Source organism: Danio aesculapii, chromosome 19 (assembly GCF_903798145.1).
Source record: "Danio aesculapii chromosome 19, fDanAes4.1, whole genome shotgun sequence".
Lineage (NCBI taxonomy): Eukaryota > Metazoa > Chordata > Actinopteri > Cypriniformes > Danionidae > Danio > Danio aesculapii.
Window position 1 is genome coordinate 39230785 of NC_079453.1, and position 14473 is coordinate 39245257.

The 14473-nt window shown below is 34.0% G+C and overlaps 1 protein-coding gene across 1 annotated transcript in view; it reads left to right on the top strand.

The window, feature by feature from the left end:
- thsd7aa (thrombospondin, type I, domain containing 7Aa) overlaps positions 1 to 14473 on the top strand; it is a 268864-nt gene that overhangs the window by 168473 nt on the left and 85918 nt on the right. Inside the window, 1 exon segment of the mRNA XM_056480189.1 lies at positions 8048 to 8242. Within this exon segment, the coding sequence (XP_056336164.1) occupies positions 8048 to 8242 (195 nt within the window).

The window sequence follows — 14473 nt, forward strand, 5'->3', positions numbered from 1 at the left end:
ATTATGTAAACACAAACTAACTAATTGTTAGTTAACTAATTAACTTATTGTTAAACAGCACTAATAAAATTGAGATGTATGATTTGTTGACAGTAAATTAACACACTAGAATGGTTTATATATCATTTCATATAATTTTGTGGTACAAAAAAAGAAAGGCATGTGGCATTGGAACAACACATAGTAAGTACATTTTTTCACATTAAATTAGTAAAGACATTTGTTCAAAAAGTCTATCTAATGTTTCTCTTTTGAGTTTTCTGCATTATTCATCAATAAGTAATAAGTAAAAAAAAAATCAAGCATGGTCTCCATAAAAATATTAAACAGCTTCTCAGAGTGGAGTCACTTTTAATAATGAAAACTGTTTTTGAGCACAAAATCATTTGACACTAAAGACCAGAGTAATTATTTTTAGATTTTCCATCAAAGGAATAAATTATATTTTAAAATGCATTAAAAATAAAACAGCCCTTTTAAATCCTAATAATATTTAACAACAGTGCTGTTTTCTGCTGTATTTTTAATCAAATAAACACAGCCTTGTTTTTTTATTATTCAAATGAATTCCCCTAACTTCATAGAGAAGTCAAATGACCCTGCTATGTTGTACTAACAAATTTGTAATGGGATTTTATGGATGAACACTTCACTCCGGTTGATGAGGGAGCACAATTCAGTGGCGCAACCCCACAGTTCTGATTCATCCGATCTAATTAATTTCATATAATAGAGACTAAAGCTGAGTGAATATTTTAACAAACCAAGTGAAAAGCCTGTCTCCAACATGCGCGAGTCAAATGGGTTCATTCAGCAAGCTTATCAAAAATAATTAACCTTAAATTATTGTGGATATGAGGGACAAGTAGAATATTCAGTTTTTTAAAATAGAACCGCCAACTCTGTGACTTCTTTCTCTTCGCTTTCTGTATTGTTAATGTATTGTCTGGAGGTGCAGCACGACTCGACTTGCATTAATGAATCAATTATGAGCACATGCCATAATTGTATTTTACATCCTCGCATTTCGCTCCTTGTTCCAGTAAATTTCGATGTGCGGACATGGCAATTACTCCGACATTTCCAGAACCTCAGCGTTCACATCGCTAATGAGGACTCGAGGGAGAGAGAAAGTGGGCGATCGAGGAGAGAAAGAGGCAGAGAAAGGCACCCGTGTGTGTCTCTGCAACTCAATCAGTTTTGCTTCGCTCATAATCAAGCATCCCATTCACAGCGACTGAAGGTGTCATACTGCATGTGGCTCAGCTGTCAGTGCAGAGACTCCTTCTGCTCTCAAAAACAAGTTCATCTACTAGACATTTACTCTCAAACACCTTTCTTAAAGGGATAGTTCACCGAAAAATGACAATTCTGCCACCATTTGCTCACACTTCACTTGTTGAAAACCCATTTAAGATTCTTTTTCTTCTCTGTTGAACATAAAAGAAGATGTTTTGAAAATGCTGGTAGCTAGCCCCCATTCGATTCAATTCATTGTATTTCCATAGTGCCTTTTACAGTGTACACTGATGCACACAATCGATTTGTGCTGGGACAACATGAAGGAATTCAGTTCATTTATTGTTTTTTTTACAAATTAAAGTGGATATAAACATAAAATATTAAGTTGTCCTCCTAAAACCTCAATAATTGTGTTGTTTAAACTCATTTTAAATAAGTAGTTTGAACAAACAGCAACTACTTTTTTTTAAGTAGATTGAAGCTTAACAGATGAGGAACAAAGGAGTGTTAAAACTATAATATTTTTATTTGTGGAACATTCCAGCAATTCAGGCAGGCAGGAGAGTAGTGTGTAGAATGCTGGTGTAGTTCTAGTAAATTAACACTGAAACTACACTGGGCGAACAGTCCCTTTATATTCAATATATATATTGAATTTAGCAGAAGAAAGACTCTCAAACAGGTTTTAAACTAATGGAGGTTGAGTAAATGATGACATAATTATAATTTTGGGGGGAACTGTACCTTCAATTAAAGGGATTGATTGCCCAAAACATACAAGTTTGTATTGTACATATACTGTACATTTGGAGGTGGTGTTCTAATGCTGTATACTTTCTTTCTTTCTTTCTTTCTTTCTTTCTTTCTTTCTTTCTTTCTTTCTTTCTTTATTTATTTATTTATTGTCCACAAGTGGAAATTTATCTTTGCCTTTACCACACAAACACATCAGCGTTCATATTACACTACACACATCACAGAAAAACAGGCAACACAAATGCATTCAATGTCATCATTAAAAATTCAAACTCAAACCAAATTTCTTCATGTACTGTAAAAAGAGATTTAAAAAATATATATATCCTGCATATCTATTGGCATAGCGACTAGCATTTAAGATGCAGATTTGTTTATAGATATCACTTTATATTACCCCCAAAATTCATTGCTAACTTTTGGTCTTTTGAAAATGTAGTATGTGGGTCAAAATGGTCTAGAATAAAATATGATATATGCTTCTTGGCACTGCATGTTTTGTCATTGAAATGGTAATTTAATGATTTAGACTGCAGTTTGTGGGTCAGATTTTGCCTGGGGACCAAAATGCCTTAATTAACATACGAAATATGCCAGTCCAAACCTTTATATAAATACTGTATAATACAAATTAAAAAATAAAATGGACTAAATTAATGAAGAGACTTTTATTTTTCTAATGATCTCTGTTTTATGTTTTTTAAGATGCCCATAATTTACACTGCACATGAACAGATATTACCACATATACAATTTGAAGAGCTGTTTACACCAAGAATGATAACTATGTATAGATAATAAGCCTATAAATAAATGAAAGCTACTGAAAATGAATGTTGAAAATGAATTGTTTGCTGTGAACAGTCAACAAGAGTTTTAATATAAATAAATAAATAAATATGAAACCTGTTAGATAACTAAAACATTTAAAGACATCATCAATTCGAATAAATAGTATTTCAGTGCACTAAAAAGCTGGCAAATGCAAAAACTCAAAGAAACAATGGCCATTATTTTATTTCTCGCTACTCACATAGGCTTCTGCAACACTTTGACCCATTTAAGTCCAGATGTCTTGCTGCAGTGAGGTATAATATGATTTGTTCAAGGTCACCTCTTTCTTTGTCCCGTCTCACAGACGGGCAGACGGTGAATATGTTGTTTTGGCACTGGTGCCGAGTCGCCTGCATAAATGAAATTAACTGTGTTAGTCCTCAGAGTCAGTGTGAGTCTCACTGAACTCCGTCTCTCCCTCATTAACTTTGAGAAGGAATAGTGTGCAGCCTCATCTGAAAGTGACGGCGCTCGATAGACGAAATGTCAGGTGGCGTCTGGTACTTTTCTATCAGGGGACAGTCAGACGCAGGTGAGGTTTAACACGTCTGAGATGTATAAGGGCTAGATGTACAGCTGATATTACATTACCATTTTCCCACCACTCAGTCACTGATTTATTCATGAGGACTCTTGATTTGATTTTCTTCAGGGCTAAAGGTTTGTTTTATTTTATTTTATTTTATTTTATTTTATTTTATTTTATTTTATTTTATTTTATTTTATTTTATTTTATTTTATTTTATTTTATTTTATTTTATTTTATTTTATTTTTAATATTTTATTTATTTATTTTTATTTTATTTTATGTTTTAATTTTAAAAATGGTTTCTTTGATTGGAATATCAATTTGTATTTTTTAAAAATTATTTTATTCATGTTTATTATTATATTTTATTTACATTTTATATTTTAATGTAATATTATTAGATTTTATTTTATTTGTTTTAATTAATAAAATGTATTTGGAATATCAATTTGTATTTTTAATATTTTATTTTATTCATTTTAATATTTTTTACATTTTATATTTAAATTTAATATTATTAAATTAAATTTTTTATTTTATATTTTTGTTTTAATTAATTGAATGTTTATGTTTATTTCATAATAATATTAATTTGTGTTTTTTGCATTTTAATTGATTTTATTTGTTTATAATTTTCTTATTTTTATCTAATATTTCGTTTTATTTATGTTATCTTTAAATTTTATTATTATTAGATTAGTATTTTTATTATGTGTTTTTCATTTAATTTACTACATTTAAAAAAAAGTTTGTATTATGGATTATCATTTAAGATTTTATTTAACATTTTTTATATTCAATTTATGTTATATTTAATTTCATGTTTTGGTTAATTTAACATTTCATTTTAATTGATTCAATAATTACAGTTTTATTATTTTTATTATTTTATTTTTTTACTTTATTTTTTTTATTTTATATGCTGTATTTTTGGATGTTTTACTTCATTTAACATTTACTATTTATTTGATCTTTTTAGTTATTTAATTTTATTACTATTTGAATCTAACCAGTCTTTTTTATAAATAGGGCTGTTTTTAGGGCACAGCCGCTTGGTGCTCTGTTTAGTCTATTAAGATTTTGTCTTGTTTCTCAAATTAAAGCTTTAAAAAGGCGCATGAATGTCTGTAATGGGCTGTAATGATTTTCGCCTGATGTGAATGTGCATCAATGCCAGCAGTTTGAGGAAGTCTAACTGTTCCTCAACGAGTCCTCATTGTTCGCTCTCCTCTCATTTATTGATCCTGTTGTCTGGTGCTGATGAGAATGGATCTGTTGTGTCCCGTGGGGTCGTATGGTGTCATCTGACTCAGTGGGTTTTCTGGCACTTTGGGCTTTTTTACAGGGGTGTGGGGTTCACCGATCGATACCGGCACTGCTGCACAGTCCACAGAGGGGCTGCTGTCCAAAACTAGCTCTTTCACATGACCTCTAGGAGCACACAATGCTCTTTTTATTTATTTATTTTTTTTACTTTTTCAGTCTTTGTATTTATTTATCTATTGATCTATTTATTTATTTACTTTTTTAGACTTTCATTTATTTATTTATTTATTTACTTTTTCAGTTTTTAATTTATTTATTTATTTACGTTTTCATTTTATTTATTTATTTATTTATTTACTTTTTTCAGACTTTCAATTATTTATTTATTAATGTAGGTTTTCATTTATTTATTTATTTACTTTTTCAGACTTTCATTTATTTATTTATTTATGTTTGTTTATTTAGTTAGTTATTTACGTTTTTATTCTTTTATTTATTTACTTTTTTCAGTCTTTTAGTTTTTACAGTATTTTTAAAACTTTTTTCAGACGTTCATTTATTTATTTATTTATTTATTTATTTATTTATTTATTTATTTATTTATTGATTTATGTTTTTATTTATGTTTTTATTTATTAATTTACTTTTTCGTTCTTTTAATTTTTTTTATTTATTTATTTATTATTTTGGATTTTATTTAATGTTTTTGTCTGTTTTACTTTTCATTATTGTTGTTGTACAGATTTTTTTCCTTCCTGTTTACTTTGATGGCATATTTTAATTTAGATTTGTTTTATTGTAAAATTTATTAACTGTGTTTCAAATTTACTATGCTTTATTCGTTTGTTTTATTTTATTTGTTTGGTTTGATTTTGTATATGTTTGTTTGCGTTTTCTTTTTTTTTCTTTTTTTGATTTGAACTATTTGCTTTATATTTTTATAAGCTTTCTTATATAATAATTTTTTGTTCAGTTTTTTTTCTACCAATTGTTTGACATTTAATTATTTTATTTGCAGTTTTTATTGTTTATTTTGGGCTAGCTTTTTGTTTAGTATCTGTTGGTTATTTATCTTGGTAGGTTTTTATTCATGTTTACATTTTTTATTTGTTAAAAAAAATAATAATTTATTTATTTAGTTGTTTTATGTTTAGCTTTTATTTGTTTGTTTATTTTATTTTCTTAGTTTTTATTTCCTTTTTTATGATTTATTTTGCTTTACTTCGATTATTAATTCAGATTTTCTGCTGTGTGTCTTTATGTCTTAATTCCATTTTACACTTTGCACCTACTAAAAATGCAGCGTTCATCTTCTGTAATTCCAATGGCTGCATTTGGTTTTTTTGCCAGCATTTGCATACAATTTCATGCAATTGAATGCATCTCAGAGTCATTTTCTCTCCAGGGAGCACAGCTATCACATGCTGTTTGACATTTAAAGAGTCAATGCACATTACAATTCAATCTAAAATATATGTGCAAGAAGCAAATGTAAAAAAAAAACATGCAATTCTACTGAAATGCACGGCACAAATGCATGAAATAATAGCTACCCTTGTATGCATTAAGGTCCTGCTGTACATTACATATTATAGCAGATACAGGGTATAAACACAGCCTTGTTAAATGCCTTTTGAATTGTATGTTTTTTGTATACTTATATATATTGAAGAGTTAATGTGTGAATGAGTGTTAGTGTGCACAATCTGTCATAGAGTAAAGATGACAGCTATTTGGCTGTGTATCACATCCGCATTGTGAGTTCTCTGTGTGGGCTGATTTATTTAAACCCAGAAAGACATGTGCATTAATATACATCATTTGACATGCCATCAAATGAGTCTTTGCTTTATCTCTTTTTGAAACCTCTTAGTGTAATTCTTTGAGCATATGGGTTTTAATTTGTTACAGTTTGCAATTAATTTGAATCCAAAATTGCTTAGTTTCTAGTTAGGGCTGGGTGATATGGGAGAAATCTCATATTACAATATAAATCATCTCATATCCTGATCATGAAACATACTGTATAGTACATTTTCTGTAAAATCAGTCAATTAATGGCTTATATATACTCACTTTACTAGGTACACCTTACAAGTACCTGGTTGGACCCCCTTTTGCCTTCAGAACTGCCTTAATTTTTCATGGCATAGATTCAACAAAGTACTGGAAATATTCTTCAGAATTTTTTTTTGTTCCATATTGACATGATAGCATTACGCAGTTGCTTCAGATTTGTCGGCTGCACATCAATGATGCGGATCTCCTGTTCCACCACATCCCAAAGGTGCTCTATTGGATTGAGCTCTGGTGACTGTGGAGGCCATTTGAGTACAGTGAACTCTTTTTCCCTGCCATTAATGTGACAACTCACCAATTACAAAACCATATTTCAATAACAGTTACAGCAATTCAACAAAAACAGCAGCCTGTGTTTGGTGTATACAGTAGGGAAAGCCCTAATGCATCTACTGAGTGAGGTACAGCACATACCCTTTCTGTGTCCTGAGAATTAAGTATAGGATGATCTAAGAAAGTGAAAGTAAGATCGCGGCTAAAAATAAAGGCTTACACAATCTTCCTTAATTCTTTCATTATCAAAGCTTGCAGCAGCAAAATGTTCACACACTTTCCCGCACACATACACGCTTATGCATGCACATACATACACACACACATACACACACACATCTCACATGCATAATATTATACAGTAAACTACATGTCTTGAAAATGGACAAATTTTAGAAAAATGCAAAAATGTTACATTTTTGGTGAAACCTACCTGCATTAAAATAGAACATGAAGAAATGTAGGTACATTTTTGTTTGTTTGTTTGTTTGATTGATTGATTAAAAGCAGAGGCTTGGATCTTTGTTTTGAAATATATTATATCCCCATACATTCATTGAAAATCATAAAAAATGCAGGCAGAGGCTGGCAATTTTTTTAAGAGTTAAAATATATACTCAAAAATATGTATTATTGTGATTATTTTCTCACTTTATGTAGAATTTCAGGGCAATTGTTTGAATAAGAATGTAGAAATTTCAAATAAATAGTAATGAAATATAAAAGAGTTGTCAAAAATCACAGGCCCAATATAAAATATTGCTAAATAAAATGCTAAATGAAACATTGCATTTTCAAGCTTGCACCTTTCTCATCATGCTGTTATTCATGTATTTGTCTGCATCCCAGTGTCTTCGTCTTTGATTGCAGTCGTCTAAATGTTCAAAAAAGGTTTACACGAAAACTATTTATTTTGTCACCCCACAAAATAAAAGATAGAGCATAACATGAAACAATAGACTTTTTATGTCATCTATGCAAGGTATATCGTCATATTGCACAGTCTTATCTCTAGTCTTATTTTGGGTTTGGAGAATTGAACACAGGCTGTATTTTGTTATTTTCCAGGTGAATTTGTGGACCGGCAACTGTGTCGCGATGCCATCCTGCCTATGCCTGTGCTGTGTGAAGTGTCCTGCCCTAAAGACTGTGTGCTCAGTCCCTGGACGTCCTGGTCTCTGTGCTCCAACACCTGCTCAGGGAAGAACTCAGAGGGCAAGCAGACCAGAGCACGCTCCATCCTGGCCTACAATGCTGGAGACGGTATGGTTTTACATTTAACAAACCACTTGTTTTCAAAACCCAAACAGTGTGGTTTCTGTAAATCAGCTGCTGTTCCGTGGGACAATAATAATGTAAATGACAGTCTGTGACATTTACATCTACATTGACATCTATGCATATGACAGACACTTATGTTCAAAGTGACTTAAAATGTATTGTAGGTATACCATTAAGGCATGTGGGATTCAGTCCTCGATTGAAGGTATAATCCATATCTAATCCATTTTTGTTCGAAAACCCTAACTTAATTATACCCAAAATCTGAGGGGAATAATAGTTGGATAACAGTAATGTAGAAGCACATAACCCTAACTGTACACCTAAACTTAACATGGACTTTAACATATCTTTTAATTCTGATTGGCTGATTGCTGTACTGATGTTGATCCAGAAACATGTCCTACTTGGTGAAATCACGCAATCAATAAGTTCCTTGCTATACACTTTGAGCTACATGAAAGCTTTATTTATTCATTCATTCATTTTCTGTTCGGCTTAGTCCCTTTATTAATCTGGGATTGCCACAGCGGAATGAACTGCCAACTTATCCAGCACATGTTTTATGCAGCAGATGCCCTTCTAGGTGAACCGTCACTGGAAAACTCATACACACTCATTCACACACATACACTACAGTTTAGCTTACCCAGCTCAGCCATAGTGCATGTCTTTAAGCACCCGGAGGAAACCCATATGAACACTGGGAGAACATGCAAACTCTACACAGAAATGTCAACTGACCCAGCCAAGGCTTGAACCAGTGACCTTGCTGTCAGGTGATCATGGTACCCACTGCGCCACCTTGACGCCTTTATTCATTCATTTATTCATTCATTCATTTTTTCTTCTGCTTAGTCCTTTATCAGGGGTCACCACAATGGAATGAACCAACAACTATTCAGCAGATGTTTTACGCAGCAAATGCCTTTCTAGCCTTTCTTCCCCTACTGGGAAACACCCATACTCTCTCACACCATATCCACACACACATTCATACACTACGGCCAATTTAGTTCATCCAATTCTCCAATAGCGCATGTCTTTGGACTGTGGGGGAAACCAAAGCACCCAGAGGAAACCCACACCAACACGGGGAGAACATGCAAACTCCATACAGAAATGACAACTGCCCCAGCCAGGACTCGAACGGGACTCTTGAAAGCTTTATGTTCAGTAAAACATAATTTTTTACATTGCATGAAAAAGAAAATTAAATTGTAGATAAGTATTCTGACTGTAGGTTAGTTCAAATTGAACTTTTGTCTTCCGCTATATTATCAAAGTTGGATCATCATAATCATTGGTAAAATCATTCATTCGTCATTTTCCTTCGGCTCAGTCCCTTTATTCATCAGTGGTCACCCACATCGGAATGAACCGCCAACTTATCCAGCATGTGTTTTTCACAGCGGATGCCCTTCCAGCTGCAACCCAGTACTGGGAAACACCCACACACTCTCACATTCAGTCACATACACTTCGGCCAATTTAGTTTATTCAATTCACCTATAGCACATGTCTTTTGGACTGTGGTGGAAACCGGAGCACCCGTATGAAACCCACACAAACACGAGGAGAACATAAAAACTCCACACAGAAATACCAACTGATCCAGCCGGGACTAGAACCAACGACCTTATTGCTGTGAGGCGACAGTGCTAACCACTGCGCCATCGCGTCGCCCCTCATGTTTAATTATTTTAATGAATTATTTGAAAGGCAGTTAGAATATGCGCATAATTCATAATATGAATTAAATTAAACTGTTATTTTATGATTTGTTTTTCGTTTGGTTTTAAATATATCAATTTGATAGATACGACAATAGAAAAGTTCAGCAAACATTCATTCATTCGTTTTCCTTTCGGCTTAGTCCCTTTATTAATCTGGGGTTGCCACAGCGGAATGAACCGCCAACTTATCTAGCATATGTTTTACGCAGCGGATGCCCTTCCAGCTGCAACCCATCACTGGGAAACACCCATACACACTCATTCACAGACATACACTATGGACAATTTAGCTTACCCAATTCACCTATGGCATATCTCTTTTGACGCTTGTTGGGGAAACAGGAGCACCCGGAGGAAACCCACGCGAACACGGGGAGAACATGCAAACTCCACACAGAAATGCCAACTGACTCAGCCGAGGCTTGAACCAGCAACCTTCTCGCTGTGAGGCGATTGTGCTACCCACTGCGCCACCGTGACACCAACTCTTCAATTCCTTAATGATTTTGCTTTTGAACGTATCATTTGAATGGAATGAATGATTCACTGACTCACTCATTAAATACCTGCCACCTACTGGATATTTCAGTTTTAACATTTCATAAATGTATCCATAACAGTTCTAAGCATCCCATTCCATGCACTAAAATGAGATGACGCTTGTGGTGTTATACATTTCTACTCCTCCTAGCGTCCTCTGTTCATTCGTTATGCACAACACGAACACCAAATGACCATTGCTTCACGCCATCCTCTCTATCACCTCACACACAGGCAGATGGCGGGCAAAACCAGATCTACTCAACTTCATGCCACTGTCAGCACACACCTGCTTTCTCAGACGCTTGTCATCAATTTGGCGCACCGTCTCCTGAATCGTTTGAAGGCTAATAATCCGAGCACTGCAGCACGTAGCTCAATTCGCCACAGGGCAGAAAGCTCCATTGCTCAAAACGCTGCCACACATTTGTGCTAAAACTGTCATTTATAAAGCAAAACCCGCTCTACAGATGCAGCAAACACGCTACCTTTGATTCCAGCCCTATAGCATGAGCGTAAAACGATGTGACGTTAAAGCAAACCAAGCCGATTAGCTCTTAGCTAGCAGCGCGAGTCGCGTTCCCTCAAGCTGTGTGTTGTGGAAATGGATTTCTGGTAGAAGGAAGGAAGAGGTTTAGCCCAAAGCAACCACTTATCCATCAGTCTATTACACATCAGATACACACTTACAGCCTGAGCTCACCTGAGGTTTGAATCACTTAGCGCTCCGAGACCCTCATTACCTTGCAAGGGGCCGCCGCTTTTTTAAGTCTTCTCACATGGAAGAATGTGCAACTAACAAGGGATGAAGGTGCGATAAATGTATTCATAATCTCTTCATGTCTGCTTGAATGCCTGCATGGATATAAATCCACTGATGGAGATAAAAACTACATGTTAAAGATTTCCTTCACATATATAGACGGCAAATGCAGTCAGTCTGGCGTGCCCCAGTAAAACTTTATTTCTAACAATGTCCCTGGCATGTGCTGCGTAAAACATATGCTGGAATAGTTGCCGGATCATTCCGCTGTAGCGACCTCTGAAATAGAGAGACTTAGCTGAAAGATGTTTGATTTTGCATGTTCTCCCTCTGTTTGTATGGGTTTCCTCCAGGTGCTCCGGTTTCTCCCACAGTCCAAAGACATGGGTACAACTTGGGTACAGGTGAATTGAATAAACTAAATTGGCCGTAGTGTGTGTGTATGTACAGTGTGTGAATTAGTGTGTAGAAGAGCTGGAAGGGCATCCGCTGTGTAAAACATATGCTGGATAAGTTGGGGTTCATTCTGGTGTGGCGACCCCAGATGAATAAAGGGACTAAGCTGAAGAAAAATGAATGAATGAATGAACTAAAGTAATATTTTAGTCACCGAACATCTTTAGAAATAGCAGGATTATACATTTAAATTCATGAAAAATATTGGAAAAAAATACAAGCTACAAAATTTTATACATTTTTTGATTCTCTTGAATTTTGCTTTTACTCATATATGTACTAAAATAATACACACACGTGCGCACACACACACACACACACACACACACACACACATTTTAATGTGTGAGCTAATTGCTATATTTTTTAAGATTATAAGTAGGGCCAGTCGGAATCTGTGGAAGTTTTTTGCAATTTCTGTGGAGAATTTTGGTAAAAATCTGCAGATTTCTGTGGAATTATTTTATGAGTATCATTACTAAAACCTTAATATGTGAAATAAAAAATATCTTTTTAACTTTTATTTAATGTTTAAAATGCTAATCCAGTTAGATTCACTTTATTCTGTAAACATGTAAGCCTCTCATATAATATCTCTACTGAAAGACAGAAAATATTACTTTACAAACTGCATTGTGCTTAAATCAGATGAACATTTTCATATTAGTCAATAATATTACTGTAATTAATAAAAAAAAAATGAATAAATATAGATTTACACACATTTACTCAAGTAAAAAAACAGACTTAATGATGGGCTAAAAATCTGCGGAATTTTACCTGCGCAGATTCCGTGTGTGCCTAATTATAACCTATGATGGCTGTAACCTTATGCTGGTTTAATGATGCTGTGTCAGATTTCTTTGGATGAAAATTTCCTTTCAAATAACACCATAATGTGTCTGGAAGTAGAATAAAAGGATGCACCAGGGTTCAAATGGCAGTGATTACATTAATTCAAATTAATGAACTAACAGAGCATCCACAGTTTGTTCAAGTGTGAACACTTCTGAACAGATCCCCAGGCTGAGCACCAGCACCATGTTACTACTAAACCAGCCATTGACCCTTGTTTAACACCTTTTCACACCCTGGAAAAACGAGCATACTGTATGCATGAAAATATACAATTTTAATGTAATATTAAAACATTTATGATTTTACATTTGAATGCATGGTTACATATAACACACATATGTGCTCTTTCTAAGTGCAGAGTGTGAGGATTTCAAATGCACTGTTTCTTAAGGGAACAGTACAAAAATAACAATTCTGTCATTATTTACTCACCCCTCACTTGTAAACAGAACTATCTTTGTTCAGTTGAACACAAAAGAAGATATTTTTGAAAAATAATAATAATAATAACCATGGACTACGAAACCTGTCATAAATGTCAGCTTTTTTGAAATTGAGATTTTTACATCATCTGAAAGCTGAATAAATAAGCCTTCCATTGAAAAATCAATCATTTAAATTCATACAATTTAAATTAAGCTATTCCTACAAATAAATAAATGTGACTTGTGTTAATTCCTAAAAATAAAGACTTGACTTGTGGTCCAGCATCAGAAATGTAGGAAAACTGGTAACCATTCACTTTCATAAAATTAGATTTTTTTAATATTATGGATGTCAACATTCTTCAAAATAACTTACTTGTGTTCAACAGAAAAAGAGAAACTTATAAAATTTTAGAACCACCCGAGGGTGAGTAAATATTGAGTAATTGTTTTGTTATTGTCTGTTGTTTGTTTGTTTATTTGTTTTTTGGGATGAACTAATCATTTCAGGCTCATTTAAATATATGTGCCGCATATATTTAAACTACATTTTTGCTTACATAAAATACGTTGCTTAGGGTATGTTTGTTGCACATTTCAAATGACAAATCCACTAGAGGGCACTGTCTACAATTTTGCGAATATGAAATGCATGTCTTATGCTGTGTTCACACCAGACACAGCACGCGTGAATAAATTACGATATTCGCACGTAAATAGACATGTGAACTTTTTGAGTTTACTCGCTTCACTCACGCATGAAATTCGCTTCATTCGCACCTGAAATTCACTTCACAACAGATACGGATTCGCGTCATGGCTTCACTTCTGTCTGCCTTGTAATTCTAGTTTCGTTGATAAACAGCTAACATAGATTTTATTGAGAGAGTAGCTGTGCTTTGTGTTTTAGGCAGCCTGATCTCACGAGAAAACGTAAGTATTTTATTTTTTGTCAGTTTAGTGGCTATTTCGTACGAATTCGTAGTTCAGTCGTACGAAATTGTACGTTTTTAAAAAGGAGGCGTGGCACCTAATCCCACCCCTAAACCCAACCATCATTGGGGGATGAGCAAATCGTACTAAATTGTACGAATTAGATCGTACGAATTCATATGAACTAGCCACTAAATCAAAAAGTTACGAATTGCCGAATTGATATTGTGTTGGTTTTAGGAAGGCTTAAAAACAGCTTAGATTTGTTCGGCGCCGTGTCTGAGTGCACTAGATCCCTTCAGAGGTGCACCCAGCTCTGACTTCATCAACTCCTCCAGAAACTGTACCTGGATGACAGAAGCTTTCAGCAGTGCTTTTGACTGAGCTGAGCCCTGTTTGATAAGCTGTTGTCCGATGTCGGCAGGAGGTATTTTCCCTCTAGACACCAACTGCAGGTGCTACATCATAATCATGCTCCTACAAGAGCTCCTGATTGGTCAAA